The 18,661-nt window shown below is 41.4% G+C and overlaps 1 protein-coding gene across 1 annotated transcript; it reads left to right on the top strand.

The window, feature by feature from the left end:
* Positions 1–423, top strand: LOC148875177 (uncharacterized). Its single transcript, XM_088963816.1, has one exon. The coding sequence runs from the start codon at positions 1–3 to the stop codon at positions 421–423; it is 423 nt and encodes a 140-aa protein (XP_088819942.1).
* Positions 424–18,661: the final 18,238 nt, after the last annotated feature.

Consider the following 18,661-nt stretch of genomic DNA (forward strand, 5'->3'; position numbering starts at 1 on the left):
ATGAGTGTGGAAGTATTGGACGGTGCCACCATCTTCGACTTCGTGGAGGACAAAGAGGCTTTCGAAGGCTCGGTTCATGACCGCTTTGCTCGTCTCGACACGGACCATGACGGTGTATTATCGTATACCGAGATGGTGAGGGAGCTCCAGAGTCTGAGGATCTTCGAGACCCACTTCGGCGTTGACGTCAAGACAGACCCCCATGAGATAGCTATTGCCTATCGTGCCCTGTTCGGCCGATTTGACCGTGATTCCAATGGGGCGGTGGACTTGGAGGAATTCAAGACGGAGACCAAGCAGATGATGCTGGCCATGGCGAATGGGTTGGGATTCTTGCCCATTCAAATGGTACTTGAGGAGGACAGTCTCCTAAAGAAAGCTGTGGAATGGGAGTCCGCCAAAGTTGCAGGCGCAGCTGGTTAAAACTGTTTTCTTCGGTTTTCCCCAACTATTCTACTTCACTTCTGTTTAGCTGACAGTCTTACAAGCATTTTACCTTTTTAAATTATCAATGTTGTATAAGTATTCTTTTTGGGCATTAAATCAAACAATTAATACTGCTTTTTGGCTGAGGATGGCAGTAGTTTAACAATCCAGATTGGTGCTCATCTCCACTGATTCAATATATCCCCTTGTTCATCCAATTTGTATATTAACAAAATCAATGGAGGAACGTATTTGTCAATCTGTCAAGCAGCATCCAGGGTAGCTTTTGAAGGATTTCATGACGGTGTTATTGAAGTAAGAAGTCGAAAAATCGTTTTTTGTTAATTTTGTTTTGGTTTTGTTGTGGGAGATGAAAATCCTAACTTATTAGAATCCTCTGTCATACTCCATGGAAGCAGCCATGTCTAATCAATGGGCTATGGGAAATTCTTCTTTCACTGTTAGTTGACTCAGGACCCCCGAGTTGACTCCGCTCTCAAGTCTCAAGCATGGAAAGCCGAGGTATGGTGGTAATTTGTTTTCTATTCAGCAACCAGAAAAAAAAAAAAAAAAGAAAAAAAAAGAAAAAGAAAAAATCTACGTGACTACGGCTCCTCTGTCTCTCTGCCGAGTCAGTTGGCACAATGGCTCGCTTGACTCGATTTTCATTAATTCCTACTCGTGATTTATATTCACTGTTTAAAAATCAATGAAAATCAGCAAAAAAAAAAAAAGGAAAAAAAGAGAAACAAAGAAAGAATTAACGTATGCACAGGCCCAATACAGATTTATGATTTCAACTCCAAAGCTATAAACATTCAAAATGTTAAAACGCCCCACTCTTCACATCAATGTCCGCCTGTGAATTGGCAGTTTGTCACCAATTCCGAGTTGGTACCTACTGCAATTGTACTTTGGCCTAAAAGTTCTGACCCTAGGTTGAACTGTCATTTTCTAGAGAATTAAACAAAATTGATTAACTCGATTCGATTTTGGTTCAGATATATTTTCTTAATTGAAAAGCTTCGATTCGGTTCGGAAAACTGTGAACACCCCAAAGTGACATATTGACGTGACAATATGGCATACTTCACTAGTATTAGAAGGGGAGACGTGCTAATTTTACTTCTCCATTTTACTCCATTTCCGATGCTTTTCGCTTTTGATCGCCTTCTACTTCTTGCCGATTAACTAATTGTCACTCACATCTGTTGGGAAATAGGGTCACTAAAACTTGGAGGAGAAGCTTTGAGGTGTGTCTGAAGACATTGTCTTCAGAACGTTATTTTCCCCCACTCAGTTTCACTAAATTTGTTGTTGGATTATAAGTAAATCTGTTCCCAGGATACAATAGAGCCTTGGCGAGAATTTGCAATTGGCAAAGTTGAAGAGATTCTGAAAAACCTTCTGTGAGCCACTAGTAGACCAGACTGAAAAAAAGAGAGTGATTTTCGAAATTGCGTGTGCAAATACTTGGTTCATGCTCCTTAAATAAATTCTCAAGAATCATTGAGCAAAGGAAGGTGTTGGTTCAGAAAAGGCTCCTTAAACAGTCACAACATTAAAAATTGTGATTGTTAAAGGCAATTAATAGTTAATGACTATTAACTTTGAATGATGCCTCTTGATTACACCTGATCGAATTGTGGCCATTGATCACATCAACAGCCAACCTTGCACCCAAAGCCCATGCTGCCTTTCGCGAGCCACGCGGGTGCGAGCAAAGTGCGCCTCTAAAATGCCTCATTGCACCACACACACGCGTGCACGCATGTTGCATAGTAGCGAGCCTCTATACTCTCCTCTTTATATCTAAGGAATGTAAATCAGCTCCTATTAAAAAAACCCAAAACAATTCTTGTAATTTTCCAATGTGAGACAAGTTATAAACTGGTTTTAGTAAGAGAAAAGTTATTTTTCAAAACATGTGTTCAGGTGTGTTTTTTCATGTAATTGACCAATCAAACCCCATTGAATTCAATCTTTAATGAAATTAAAATCCAACAATTCCTCCGTTGTCACATTACGAATGTTGATAATTGACCAATCAAACCCCATTGCTCTCTTTTTCGCGATGTTGATAATATTTGAACTTTAAAAACCTTTTTGCCACGGCTACAACTAACTGTAGTTAAATTTTGCCTTTTATGCTTCCCACCATAAACAACACTTCACGCCAAAACCTTTTTGCCACGATTACAACTAATTGTAGCTAAATTTCACCTTTTTTGCTTCCCGCCAGAGCCAACACGTTGCGCCAAAAGCTTTCGATGACATTAGTGGTAAACGTCATAAATAATTTAACTTTTAAATTTTAATGGTGACATTTACTTCAAACATCACCCAAAGTTTACAGGAATTTCTTTGGGAGAATGACCAATCAGCCCATATCAGAATTTTATAGGCCCAAAGTACAAGGGGAATGCATCCTGATCGTGAATAGATGCCAAATTCATGGGCAGGATGTGGTTTATAGGGGGGAGAGGGCTAGTAGTAGGGGGGCTGGAATTCAGAACTCCGCATCTTGTATGTGTACTTCTCCGAATTTCTTTTTGTCCAAAACTGCTTTCATCGATATATTATTATTATTATTATTATTGTTATTATTATTATTAAGAAAATTTTCTTAAACTAATCCTATTATTAGGGAAAATTTGTCTTAGAGTACTCTTAAGTTTTTTTAGTATTGTTTAAAACCTTCTTACCATTAAATTTCCGTCACACTTGGTCATATATGACATCACATTACTGATATTTTTTTTTAAATAATTTAAAAATCTCTCTCTCTCTCCTCGCCTTTTTTCCCCTCATAGTAGACTATCACGGAATTGCCGCGCTACAACCTCATCCCTTCCATAATATGAAGCCAAAGAAGGCACCTTTCCTCTAGTGAGGTTGCCTAGAAGCAGTTCTGAAGATAGGAGAGTTTAGATATCAGACTCAGAGATGAGAGTCTAGATCTCATATTCATGCCGCTCCTTCGGCATCGTTTAAAGCTCATTGGAATTTGGTGATTGAGACCCAGATCTTAGTTTGAATCCCCTTTCTGATCTGCACACTAAACACCGCAACCTAGAACCTCTTTCTTATTTTCAAAAACTTAGTTGGTTGGAACTACACATCGTCGTGACCACACCTTTCGATCTCAAACTCATGCGTGTGCTCGGACGTGCTCTGTTCCGTGGCGGTGTAGCTTTGTGCAAGTTTGCAGAGCTGCATTGGTTTGATCGGGAGGCGGGACTTGCGTTGGAAGATGATGAGGTCTTTGCCTCATAGGGTGCATCTCTGGGTGGCATTGAAGAGGTGCTTGGCAAAATTGCTAGTGGCAACGCAGATTTTTGACAAGTCAAAGAACTGAGGTTTCTTGGGTAAGGTATCTCGGAGGTCTAAGAGGGAAGGTCTCCTCTCTCATCTCTGCCAACCACTTCTTCTTGTACTCTTTCAAGGAATCAGTCATTGTCAAGATCAGGATCATCTTCAAGCTCTTCAATCTCCTCTTCACTCTCGCGCTAAAGGTCGTCAGCAACAAAGATAAAGGACCCTTGCAGGGGCTAAAATCGCCGTTGACAATGGAAAGCTCCTCTTCATTCTTGCACAAAAGATCATCAGCGACGGAAAGAGGGAGATAGAGAGGAGGAGGGAATTGAAGAAATCTCTCTGGTCAGTTCTAGACTACTAGGAGAGAGAGAGAGTGCCAGGTTCGTGAGCTTCTTGGTATGGATTTGCTTCGTTGCTTTGTTCCCTCCCAATCTCAGCACAGTGAAAGAGCAGTGTGACTCCTTTATCCCCTCCAACCTCTTTTTCTCTCACTCTCATTCTCTTGCTTCCCTCTATCTATCTCCTTTTCTTTCTTTCTTTATTTCTTTCTTTCTTCTTCTTCTTCCACCTTTGATCAGCCCCGTTCTACATTCATCCCACTAGACACAGTAGCGAACCAATATCAAAGAGCTATATTGAAATCGAGTATGATTATCTCAAGCAATGCAAAGTTAAACAGCCTATCGGGACCTAGCAGTTCCGGCATTGGATGTCGAGTGACTAGACTTGGACCTAGGTGACGATGACCAGACTGAGGAAGATGAAGAACTAGAGGAGAGTTAAGGGCAAAATGAACATTTAAGCCCTTCCACCAATATTTTATGGCAGTGGTAATTTTCAAATACAGTAAGGATAGTGTTAGACAATGTATTATTAGCTAAACCATAAGGTAGTTTGAGAAATGTAACATTATTAAAGGATTTGGGACTAGAACTCTAGAAGAGGTAAGGATTTGTGATTGTTCATTTATTATTATTATTGCTATTATTGTTATTGTTATTATTATTATTATTATTATTATTATTATTATTATTATTATTATTATTAAAGGATTTGGGACTATAACTCTAGAAGAGGTAAGGATTTGGGATTGTTCATTTTTGTCAACATTTGGATGGTTAATAAAGAGAATTAGATGACACTCGAAGGGCATTTGTGTCTTTTCAAATGCCACTTAAGGATTGGTTAACGACAGGTACTGGATTGGCATATTTTGAAAGATCAAGTACTGAATTGTTGCATTTTAAAGTTCAGGGACCAAAGTGGCACCCCAAAGTATAGCCAATACTAATCAGGAATTTTCCCTTAAAATTATTTTGAATATTGAAATGTGATGGTGCACGATATGGTGCTCCCTATTGGCAGAAAGCTACAAGGAAAGATATCAGAGTGTCCGGGTTGCTTTACTCGGGGTGGGCACTCCAATGCTTAAGTCAGTGAAGAGTTTTGAGAGAGCTAAAAAGCGAGAGAGCTAGATAGTTGTGAGAGCTAAATCCACGTACCTTTTCTGTGAATGGGGGTGCCTTTATATAGGTTAGTTGTTGTGAGGCTCACAAAGTGTATCCAAAATCTCTAGCTCTTCTAGTTTGAAGGTGCTTCCACACCTAGAGAGGGACTCTGCGTAAGTAAGTAGTGTCCATTAAGTTGTGTCCAAAGCACGTAGGGTCCGACTTGGCGTCGTGATTTTGGGAAAGTCAAACGTTGAACGAGGAGGTCGCCCGACACATCAAGTAGGTCGCTAGCTGAACTCAGGCCAGGTTGGCGGGAATAGGTCTCTTCTCTAGCTGACCTGGTGTCTTGACAGGCCATTTGTAGTTCAGTCTACTGAGATCATCAGGGTGGGTACGAGGTGTTTGAGGAGCTCCTGAGGTTTGTGTAGGTGGTGCTGAGATGTCTGACTGTTTTGAGGTGTCACGTGCCATTACATCATTGGATGGCCAAATTACCCCCCACTCTCGAGTCGAGGTCGGTTCGGTGAAGGGAGTAGATGCTATCAATCTTTGGCTCGTAGTGACTAATTTTGTTGGTTTACAAATCACCCGGCTTGTCTACCCAACTCATCTCGAGAGCGAATTTACGCGTGGGAAGATTAGAATTTCAAATTTCAAATAGCATACTTGACTTGAGTGTGCAAATTTTTAATATTGAAATTCACCCACGAGTAGTGTGCCCTTCTAAACCATCAATCTATCGTCGCGTCGCCTTATCCGTCAATTTTTGAACCCAAGGCTATAAATAGGGGCATCCCTGTAGGGGTCCCATTTGCACTATTTTGAGAATTCTGCTGGGAGTTCGCTATCAATTCAATAGGTGAAATCCGGTTGGGCAAGGTCGATTTCTTTTTTCCAAAAAGTTAGTGAGACTTTTTTTCCTCTTTTAGTCATTTCCTTGAGCGAGTCGGAAGGGGGGTCCTCTTATTCTACTCGGGCTGAGGAGGGGACCTCGACACGAAATTGATGAGGTTCCCACATTGGGGCCTCAACTTCTCCGCAAGAGCCGAAGGCCAGCTCCTAGTTCAATCCTAGCGAGCTAAGCAGGGAGGAAATCATTGGTTTAGCATCTGCATTCCACATTCCAAATGAGTTCAACTATATTCAGCTTGGCCTAGACCAGTTCCCTTGGAGTCATGGCCAAGGCGAAGTATGTGTCTTCGAGGTGGTGTTGGTCGCTGGCCTCTAGTTTTCTCTTCACCCATTTATTGTCGAGCTGCTCTCTCTCTATGTCATTTCTTTGGGGCAACTTCACCTAGGACCCTCATGGGGACAATTTCTTTTAGCTACCATCTCGACTTTCCTCTTGACATAGATGTCTTCTCAGGGTTGTGCAGCATAAAGAAGGTTCCCAACGAGCCCTACTTTTTTACTTGTCTTTTCGTTGAGGTTATATGCTTTTGGGAGGTTTTCCGACTGGAAGAGTAGGCACTTTTTCCTTTCTCAAGAGGTTGGCTAACCTATGGATGCCGTCTGGTGACGTAGTGCCAGAAAGATCTCTAAGGTAAAGTTTGATGAAGAGTGTTGAGTGTTGAAGTCCAATGCCTCATACATCAATGGTTACTAGTAGATCAGTTCTTAGCCAAGCCTATGCTCATTCAAGCTAGCCTGAGTCTTGTAGGTAGGTCGGTCGAATTGTCTTTTGTTTTATATTGGAAGTTACCCTCTAGCTCGACTAACTTTTCTTTTGTGTGTCTTCTCAGGGATGTCATGTATTGCTTCTCTCCTACTAGCAACCAAGAGGCCCTCAAAGAAGAAGAGGAGGGTGGCTGAATCTTCGGTTCTCTTGTCAACGGAGGGTTCATTGGCTGGTGCCGAGGAGAGGCTTTCCATATGCATGCCCGAGGTCATCGACCGTTAAGGGGGTGACGACTCTATGTCTATAGAGCCCACTTCGGTCGCCCCTGAAGAGCATGCTATTGGCCCTTATCACTCTGACATACCTCATTTCATCTCCAACATTGACATTTCGATCGTTGACTGTCTCACCGATCCTCTAGTTGCTCTACGAATGGGAGATGAATCCTTCTCCCTAAGGACTTACAGTTTTATAACAGGCTTGATCCTTCTGATGTCAACACAAAGATGGCTCGATGCATCCTTCAAGTATGATCTCTATAGCAGTCTTTAGTCTTTAGAAACGCCTATCAAGAAAACTAGTCATGATCTCAAATCTTTTGTTGCAAATTAAAGGATCAACGCATGACGACACCGACACAAAGAGTCCAAGACAATGGATGCATTTTGGGCGCCATGTTGATCGTAGCCTGTCGCGTTCAAGAATCGAAACAATCCACCACCAATAAGGTGGATGTAATTTGTAGGACCCACTGGGCTACTATTAACTAAACTCAAATTTCAATAGCATCCAGTGATAAAACTTTCAGTACAAAAAAGTCTTCTGGTATTGCAGTTGTCAAAGCGTGTGAAAGTTGAATGGTCATATTGTAGGGGTATTATACACATAAACATCATGGCTGAAATGCGGTGTGTGCACGGAATGCAGCCGCCCTTAACAACCAGCCCGTTGCATATGAACGGTCTGATGGGGTTGGCAAGTGGGGCGGCCGGGTTTCATCAGTATCAAGTCTCAACTATCGACTGCATTTTTTGGTAGGGTGAGCAAGAAAAACCGAAAAATCGAATTGATCAAAATTGATCCGAAAATTCGGTTCGATATTTAAAAAAAATTAAAAAAATCAGTTCAATTTTTATTAATCAAAATAGAAACCGAAAGTTAATCAAATCAATCGATGTATATATATATATATATATTAAAAATTAAATATGAATATATATTTATCATATATAATATATTATTTATTATTTAAAATATAATATTATATATATATATATATTTCTAATGTTTTATTATATATTTATACATTTTTTATAATATATATTGTAAATAATAAAAAAGCGATAAATAAAATCAACGGTTAGCCAAACCAGTGAACCAGTCAACTGAACAGTATGGATTCGATTTCGGCCAAGTTCCCAAGACTGCAGTGCAGTCTAAGGCCCCAGCGATACAGCCCCTAACTGGTAGAGCGTCGTAGGCCAGATCAAAACCGTGGGTTCTGTTGTTTTTGAAGGGGAAGGCGCGTTAGAACCGTTAAATCTTGAATGGCCCTTACAGGACCACGCCTCATTTCTCGCAACTTTCTCGGCCTATTAGCTTATCGATCATTTGACCTAATTAGTTTATAATAAGAGCATATGCGAATATACGGCAGTAAAGCATAACTGTTCATATTACCTAGCAGCAAGCCCACTGGCTATCATATCATCGCCGCTTGATTTCAGGCAGCACTCTCGTCTTGGATTGGGCCCAACTAATTGAGAGGATTCAAGGGTCCTACCGTGCCACGGTGGTAGTCTAGTCGCGTGTCTCTACGCTCCATATCTATAAATAACCACAGGGCCAACTCCCCTCCTACTCAAAGCCTCAAAGCCTACAAATCCCAGGGTCATCTTCTTCTTTCAACTCTCAGAATCTTCTTCTTTTAGCTCATTCAATCTGTCATAGTTCAGATTTCAAAAAATACTTGGTAGAGAAATTAAGATGAGTGTGGAAGTATTGGACGGTGCCACCATCTTCGACTTCGTGGAGGACAAAGAGGCTTTCGAAGGCTCGGTTCATGACCGCTTTGCTCGTCTCGACACGGACCATGACGGTGTATTATCGTATGCCGAGATGGTGAGGGAGCTCCAGAGTCTGAGGATCTTCGAGACCCACTTCGGCGTTGACGTCAAGACAGACCCCCATGAGATAGCTATTGCCTATCATGCCCTGTTCGGCCGATTTGACCGTGATTCCAATGGGGCGGTAGACTTGGAGGAATTCAAGGCGGAGACCAAGCAGATGATGCTGGCCATGGCGAATGGGTTGGGATTCTTGCCCATTCAAATGGTACTTGAGGAGGACAGTCTCCTAAAGAAAGCTGTGGAATGGGAGTCCGCCAAAGTTGCAGGTGCTGCTGCTTAAAAGAGTTTTCTTCGGTTTTCCCCAAGTATTCTATTTCTTCATTTCTGTTTAGCTGATAGTCTTACAAGCATTTTACCTTTTTAAATTATCAATGTTGTATAAGTATTCTTTTTGGACATTAAATCAAACAATTAATATTCCTTTTTGGCTGAGGATGGCAGTAGTTTAACAATCCAGATTGGTGCTCATCTCCACTGATTCAATATATCCCCTTGTTCATTCAATTTGTGTATTAACGCAATTAACATAGGAAAGTATTTGTCAATCTGTCAAGCAGCATCCAGGGTAGCTTTTGAAGGATTTCATGTAGGTGTCGTTGATGTAAGAAGTCGAAAAATCGTTCTTTGTTAATTTTGTTTTGGTTTGGTTGTGGGAGATGAAAATCCTAACTTCTTAGAATCCTCTTTCATACTCCATTGCATGGGAGCAGCCATGTCTAGTCAATGGGCTATGGGAAATTCATTCGTCTTTCTCTGTTAGTTGACTCATGACCCCCGAGTTGACTCCGCTCTGAATCGTGGAAAGCCGAGTTATGGTGGTAATTTGTTTTCTATTCAGCAAACAGTAAAAATAAAAAATAAAAAATCTATATGACAACGACTCCTCCGTCTCTCGGCCGAGCCAGTTGGCCCAATGGCTCCTACCTTGACTCGATTTTCATTTCACCAATTAAAAATTGTTGGAGGGAGATTGAAAATTTTAAGAATCTCTTTTTTCTTGTGCTTCTTTTGTTTTGTATTTTCCTCTTTCCAACTTTTAATGTATGGGAATATTTCTTGATGTTACGCAATCAGACTGCTCCTTATTAGATGTGATTTTGCTTCCTGTAGATGGCGGACTAAATTGATCTGCAAAAGGTGAATCAGGGAACTCAGTGTTGCTTATCCGGCGAGGTTGCTTCGATGCTTAAGTCAGTATTTGTTTGTGAGTTAAAAGCTTTGAAGTAGAGAGCTAGAGAGCAGAAAAATTACACATACTTGCACCCTCGGGGGGTGAAGCCTTTATATAATGGAATCCTTACGGGTTTCGCGGAGTGGTTCCGTGATCCTCGTCAAGATGAGACCCGTTTCCGCATTAATTGGGGGATAATGCTGACAACTGATAAGGTTCATCACTTCTGTCCGAATCGGATGGGGAGATAATGCTAGCTGTTATGCAGTGTGATCTCATGGAGTTCGGGAACCGTCTGAAGGATTTTCGGTATCACCACGTAGTGGCAGATCGGTATCCCTGACCTGACGTCTTTAAGTCTCGAACTGGATTGAGTACCAGGGTGACTTGGCCTTGAGGTGTGCTTGTTGCAATCTGGTGCCGAGGCGATTTCGAGGTGACCTTGTCTTGCGGTAACTTTAGCTCGGGGTAGCTGGGTACCCGAGGTCGTTTTGTTACGGACTGGTCATGTTGAGTTGTCATCTATTAGTCAGATCGTATTCACGTGTCCCCCTATTATGAGGTTGGGCCTAATCACCTTTCATCATTTGCCCCCATTCCCCAATCTAGGGGTCTTGACCTGGTACGAAGAGTTCAGGACATGACAAGTGGATTTGGCTCAAGGTCCAAGCCATTTTGTCGGATGAATCGTTGATCGGATCAGTTTGGCTGCTTGGCTCAACCTCGAATAACCCAGGTCGCGTTTGGTTTATGCACGGGCGTCACACAATCTACAAACTCTGCGGACGTAAAAAAATGCGCTAAACCAATTTCAACCTCGGGGGTCGCGCAACCGGTTTTCTTAGGAGTTGTCGGATCGCTTTAATCTCGATCGTTGATTCTTAGGTACAACGGCTATAAATAGGGGGACCCAAGATTCATTTTCTTAGCCATAAGTTCATTAGCCTTCGGTTTGAGGTCACGACCAAGCTCTTTAACTCGGGTCTTCCAGTTCGGTGTTTTTTTTAGTTCGATCTTTCTCCTTGGTGAATCTTCCCTAATTCTCTTCTTCGATTCATTTTCTTTTTCATGTCTAGTTTCAGTTTTGTGCGAATCGGCCGATTTGACCGTGATTCCAATGGGGCGGTGGACTTGAAGGAATTCAAGGCGGAGACCAAGCAGATGATGCTGGCCATGGCGAATGGGTTGGGATTCTTGCCCATTCAAATTGTACTCGAGGACAGTCTCCTAAAGAAAGCTGTGGAATGGAGTCCGCCAAAGTTGCAGGTGCAGCTGCTTAAAAGTGTTTTCTTCGGTTTTCCCCAACTATTCTACTTCACTTCTGTTTAGCTGACAGTCTTACAAGCATTTTACCTTTTTAAATTATCAATGTTGTATAAGTATTCTTTTTGGGCATTAAATCAAACAATTAATACTGCTTTTTGGCTGAGGATGGCAGTAGTTTAACAATCCAGATTGGTGCTCATCTCCACTGATTCAATATATCCCCTTGTTCATCCAATTTGTATATTAACGCAATCAATGGAGGAACGTATTTGTCAATCTGTCAAGCAGCATCCAGGGTAGCTTTTGAAGAATTTCATGGCGGTGTTATTGAAGTAAGAAGTCGAAAAATCGTTTTTTGTTAAATTTGTTTTGGTTTGGTTGTGAGAGATGAAAATCCTAACTTATTAGAATCCTCTGTCATACTCCATGGAAGCAGCCATGTCTAGTCAATGGACTATGGGAAATTCTTCTTTCACAGTTAGTTGACTCAGGACCCCCGAGTTGACTCTGCTCTCAAGTCTCAAGCATGGAAAGCCGAGGTATGGTGGTAATTTGTTTTCTATTCAGCAACCAGACTCAGGACCCCCGAGTTGACTCTACTCTCAAGTCTCAAGCATGGAAAGCCGAGGTATGGTGGTAATTTGTTTTCTATTCAGCAACCAGAAAAAAAAAAGAAAAAAAGAAAAAATCTACGTGACTACGACTCCTCTGTCTCTCGGCCGAGTCAGTTGGCACAGTGGCTCCTGGCTTGACTCGATTTTCATTAATTCCTACTCTTGATTTATATTCACTGTTTAAAAATTAATGAAAATCAGCAAAAAAAAAAAAAACAGGAGAAAAGGTAAACTAAGAAAGAATTAACGTATGCACAGCCCAATGCAGATTTCTGATTTCAACTACAAAGCTATAAACATTCAAAATGTTAAAATCCCTCACTCTTCACATCATTGTCCGCCTGTGAATGGGCAGTTGGGCACCGATTCCGAGTTGGTACCCACTGAAATTGTACTTTGGGCCTAAAAGTTCTGACCCGAAGTGACATACTGACGTGACAATATGGCATACTTCACTAGTATTAGAAGGGGAGACGTGCTAATTTTCCTTCTCCATTTTACTCCCTTTCCAATGCTTTTCGCTTTTGATCGCCTTCTACTTCTTGCCGATTAACTAATTGTCGTTCACATTTGTTGGGAAATAGGGTCACTAAAACTTGGAGGAGAAGCTTTGAGGTGTGTCTGAAGACATTGTCTTTAGAATGTTATTGTCCCCCACTCAGTTTTACTAAATTTGTTATTGGATTATAAGTAAATCTGTTCCCAGGATACAATAGATCCTTGGCAAGAATTTGCAATCTGCAAAATTGAAGAGATTCTGAAGAAACCTTCTGTGAGCCACTAATTGACCAGACTGAAAGAGAGATAGTGACTTTTGAAATTGCGTGTGCAAATGCTTGGTTCACGCTCTTTAAATAAATTCTCAAGAATCATTGAGCAAAGGAAGGTGCTGGTTCAGAAAAGGCTCCTTAAGCAGTCACAACTTTAAAAATTGTGATTGTTAAAGGCAATTAATAGTTAATGACTGTTAATTTTGAATGATGCATCTTGATTACACCTGATCGAATCGTGGCCGTTGATCACATTAACAGTCAACCTTGCACCAAAAGCCCATGCTGCCATTCGTGAGCCACGCGGGTACGAGCAAAGTGCACCTCTAAAATGCCTCATTGCGCCACACACACGCGCGCATGCATGTTGCATAATAGCGAGCCTCCATACTCTCCTCTTTATATCTAAGGAATGTAAATCAGCTCCTATTAAAAAACCCAAAACAATTCTTGTAATTTTCCAATGTGAGACAAGTTATAAACTCGTTTTAGTAAGAGAAAAGTTATTTTTCAAAACATGTGTTGTAGTGTGTTTTTTCATGTAATTGACCAATCAAACCCTATTGAATTTAATCTCTAATGAAATTAAAATCCAACAATTCCTCCGTTGTCATATTACTTTCGATTTGCTTCAATCCAATAGACATGTAGTATAAAAATTATAAAATAATGAACTTTTGACAACGTTTAAATAAAACATTGCTCTCTTTTTCGCGATGTTGATAATATTTGAACTTTAAAAACTTTTTTGCCACGGCTACAACTAACTGTAGTTAAATTTTGCCTTTTCTGCTTCCCACCATAAATAACACTTCGTGCCAAAACCTTTTTTCCACGATTACAACTAATTGTAGCTAAATTTCACCTTTTTTGCTTCCCGCTAGAGCCAACATGTTGCGCCAAAAGCTTTCGATGGCGTTAGTGGTAAACGTCATAAATAATTTAACTTTTAAATTTTAATGGTGACATTTACTTCAAACATCACCCAAAGTCTACACGAATTTCTTTGGGAGAATGACCAATCAGCCCATATCAGAATTTTATAGGCCCAAAGTACAGGGGGAATGCATCCTGATCGTGAATCGATGCCAAATTCACGAGCAGGATGTGGTTTATAGTGGGGAGAGGGCTAGTAGTGGGGGGGCTGGAATTCAGAATTCTGCATCATGTATCTGTACTTCTCCGAATTTCTTTTTGTCCAAAACTGCTTTCATAGATTTATTATTATTATTATTATTATTATTATTATTATTATTATTATTATTATTATTAAGAAAATTTTCTTAAACTAATCCTATTATTAGGGAAAATTTGTCTTAGAGTACTCTTAAGTTTTTTTACAATTGTCTAAAACCTTCCTACCATTAAATTTCCATCACACTTGGTCATATATGACATCACATGACTGCTATTTTTTTTTAAATAATTTAAAAATCTCTCTCTCTCTCCTCACCATTTTCCCCTCATAGTAGACTATCACGGAATTGCCTCACTACAACCTCATCCCTTCCATAATATGAAGCCAAAGAAGGCACCTTTCCTCTAGTGAGGTTGCCTAGAAGCAATTCTGAAGAGAGGAGAGTTTAGATATCAGACTCAGAGATGAGAGTCTAGATCTCATATTCATGCCACTCCTTTGGCATCGTTTAAAGCTCATTGGAATTTGGTGATTGAGACCCAGATATTAGTCTGAACCCCCTTTCTGATCTGCACACTGAACACCGCAACCTAGAACCTCCTTTCATATTTTCAAAAACTTAGTTGGTTGGAACTACACATTGTCGTGACCACCCCTTCTGATCTCAAACTCATGCATGTGCTCGGACGTGCTCAGTTCTTAGCCAAGCCTATGTTCATTCAGGCTAGCCTGAGTCTTGTAGGTAGGTCGGCCAAATTATCTTTTGTTTTATATTGGAAGTTACCCTCTAGCTCGACTAACTTTTCTTTTGTGTGTCTTCTCAGGGATGCCATGTATTGCTTCTCTCCTAGTAGCAACCAAGAGGCCCTCAAAGAAGAAGAAGAGGGTGGCTGAATCTTTGGTTCTCTTGTCAACGGAGGGTTCATTGGCCGGTGCTGAGGAGAGGCTTTCCACATGCATGCCCGAGGTCATCGACCTTTAAGGGGGTGACGACTCCATGTCTGTAGAGCCCATTTCGGTCGCCCCCTGAAGAGCATGCTATTGGCCCTTATCACTCTGACATAACTCATTTCATCCCCAACATTGACATTTCGATCGTTGACTGTCTCACCGATCCTTTAGTTGCTCTACGAATAGGAGATGAATCCTTCTCCTTGAGGACTTACAGTTTTATAGCTGGCTTGATCCTTCTGATGTCAACACAAGGATGACTCGATGCATCCTTCTGGTATGATCTCTATTTTTTTATATTTTCTTTTCTTTCCTTTCGAGCCTTATTTGTTTTTTTTTTCCTTTCTTGTAGGCGAAACCAATGGGCTAGGTCTTGCTAAATCAGATCACCTTGTCCAAGCATGAAAAGCATGAAAAGCAAGCAAACATAGATGCCCTACAAGCCCAATTAGAAGGAGCTTGCCTAAGTGTTGAGGCAGCTCACTACAATGCAAAGGAGGACCACCAATGCTTCATTGAGCTCAGTGTCAACGTTCAACGCGAGTTGGAGCAGGCCAAAGGAACCATAGCCGCCATGACTGACTAAGTGCAAACTAAGGGTCATCAACAAGAAGAACGGTGAAGTGAATTTATTGAGGATATTCGCTGGGCCGAGGTCACAACTGTTGAGCATCCCAAATTTGAAGAGGGGATTCAAGCTATATTGCTGCTTCCTCAAGTCCCCGCAACCCATCTTTGATTTCAAAAAACTATCTATTAGGTTGGTAATAGATGAGCTGGCCGTGCAGGTCGACCAAGAGCCTCTAACTCTAGACGAGGAAGATGATGAGGTTGGCGATGTGGTGTAGGATGAGGGGACAGATGAGGTCAACGATGATCTGTAGGGTGATGAGGAGGAGTGACTATTGGTGAAGAGTTTTTGTTTACATACTTCAAGGAATTGTTGTACCTAGAGCCTGCGTGCTCTTGAATGCTTCTGTTTAGAGCCTATGTGCTCCTGATTGTTTATTTTAGAGCTTGTGTACTCTTGACTCTATTTTTTAATGTATGTTATGCCCCCTTTGTTTTTTAATGAATCGATCTTTCCTGTACACTTTGTGTCTTCTTTTACGCCATTTATTTTTCACTACTAGAAAATAGATTACATGATCTAGGATTGTCGAAGCACACCTATGTCAGGGTCTTGAAATGATTGGACTTGCAATTTCGTCTAAGTTGAAACTTTCCCAAGCTATATGTCCAAGTTATCGAGCTATGTATCCTTTCGCCAACTTGAAATTGGCATCTCTTAACCTGGGCATTATAATACCGAGCTACTCGCTGGTATGCTGCGGTCCGAATATAAGCTAAGCCGTAGACTTCTTTCACCAAGTTGAAGTTGGTTTGCAACTCGTTCTTGTTAGCCTCATCTTCGTACATCTCAAACTATAAGGTCGACATCTTGATCTCGGTTGGGATGACAACCGCTGTTCCATATGTTAGGTTGAAAGGAGTCTCACCAATCACCGTCTTTATTGTAGTTCGGTAAGCCCAAAGGACATTGGGCAATTATTTTACTCACAAACCCTTAGCCTGGGAGAGCAGAGCTTTGAGTACGTAGAGTATCACCCTATTCGTCACTTCGGCCAGACCATTTGCCTGAGGGTGAGCTATTGCATTGAAAATTTGTTAGATTCCCATCTCGGCACACTAATTCTGAAATTTTATGTCTTCGAACTACTTCCCATTATTCAATATCAACACCTTGGAGAGTCTGAATCTATTGGTGATGCTCTTCTAGAAAACGTTCTACACATTCCGAGTTGTGATGGATACTAGTGGCTCGACTTCCACTCACTTCGTAAAGTAGCTAACCATGATGACCAAGAACCCTCTCTACCTAGTTGCAGGAGGGAAGGGACTGAGGATATCTATCCCCCATTGTGCAAATGGCCATGGGCTAGTAAGGTATGTTAGCACGCCATTGGTACTTGTCACACTTCTGAACTAATTTCAGTGTGTTCGGCATCATCGTGGGCCAGTAGTAGCCTTGTCATAACGCTTTCTAGGTGAGTGCCTACCCCCAGGTGTCCTCTACAGAGACCTTCGTGGATCTCATGTAGCACTTGATTTGCTTCAGTTGGGCGCTAGCAACGTAGGTAGGGGAGCGTAAACAACCAACAATACAATTGCTCACCAATGATGATTACATAGCAAGCTAACTTCCAAGTTGGTCATAGGCTCGACAACTTTAGGGGTTGGCGTACTGAACATGCACTTGATGACAAAGTCATCTAGGACTTGAGCCTTGATCACTAGGCGTGGTTCAAACCGGATGTTGTACTCACTGAGCTCGACTGACCATTTTGTCAGCCTACCCAAGGGTCGATCAATTAAGACCACGACGGTATGGGCCTGAAAGTAAGGATGCAACTTATGGGTTGCTAGCACTAGCGAGAAGGCCAGTTTTGTGATATTGGGGTATCTAGTCTCCGTAGCGTGTAAGACTTTATTTACATAGTAGACAGACTACACTCCGTCCACCTCACGGATTAGGACCAAGCTAACTACCTCATCACTTGTAGAGAGGTAGAGTTTGATCTCGTCCCTGGATTTTGGCTTGGTTAACAAGGTGGCAAACTGACACTCTTCAATCCACTCGAAGTCTTGGTTCTTTATTATGGCCTAGAAGAACAAAAGGCACTACCTAGCCAACTTAGACATAAACCGATTTAGGGCGGCTATCCGATATTTTTGCCTTTGAACTCCTTTAATTGATCTAGGGGGTCTCATATCTAGGATGGTTTGAATTTTATCCGGGTTAGCTTCGAAGCCACATTAGTTCACTATGTGCCTGAAGAACTTACCCAACGTGACCTCGAAGGCACACTTGTTCAGGTTGAGCTTCATATTGTATTTTCTTAGAATGTTAAAAATGTTGTTCATATTGAAAATCATAGTATGAAAAATGAGTTTTGACAACCATATCATCGACGTAAACTTCAATTTTATTGCCAATTAGCTCAAAAAATATTTTATTTACAAGACGTTGGTAGGTCGCCCCAACATTTTTCAAGCCAAAGGGCATCACTTTATAACAATAAAGGTCTGTTTTAATTACAAATGTCATCTTCTCCTGGTCGGCTGGATGCATATAGATTTGGTTGTAACCGAAATAGGCATTCATGAAACTCATCAACTTGAACCCCGATGTCGCATCTACTAGGTTGTCAATCTTAGGGAGTGGGAAGCTATCCTTTGGATAGGCTTGGTTGAGGTCAATATGGTCAACACACATGCACCACTTGCTGTTGGCTTTCTTCACGAGCACTGGGGTTGGCGATCCAGCTCAGTTATTGGACCGCATTAACAAAGTATGATGCGAGGAAGATTGGTCGACGCAAAATGGCGTTATAGGGCGAGGGGGTCATGACCACTAGAAAGTCGTGATTGAACCGTATTGAGTTTGGTGCTAATTCCGTTATTACTAGCACTCTCACCCGGCCTAGGGGCCATACCACTTCTCCACTAAAGCTAAACTGGGGGACATTGGTCGGTTGTAGGTCTTTCCTCCAAGAAGATTATATCGGCCAAGCTTTCAGAGTCAACCGAAATTCACTTTACCTTGAAGTCATTTATGACTAACTTGACTACAAGGGCATTGTGGTGTGGATACTGAATTCCACAAGCATCATCCTCGGTGAAGTAAATCACTTCCTCCACATGAAGGCACTTCTGGTCCCTACTCAACTGTAGTGCTTCTCTTGGCTGGTTGGCAAGTAGGCTTCAGTCCTCCCTCTTAATGAATTGCTTCAAGTAACCTCGACAGA

Source organism: Nelumbo lutea, chromosome 1 (assembly GCF_056320005.1).
Source record: "Nelumbo lutea isolate HS-2025 chromosome 1, American lotus-T2T, whole genome shotgun sequence".
Classification (NCBI taxonomy): Eukaryota; Viridiplantae; Streptophyta; class Magnoliopsida; order Proteales; family Nelumbonaceae; genus Nelumbo; species Nelumbo lutea.

Excerpts from the sequence above, each read along its gene's own strand:
- LOC148875177 (XM_088963816.1), top strand. The coding sequence starts at position 1 with ATGAGTGTGGAAGTATTGGACGGTGCCACCATCTTCGACTTCGTGGAG.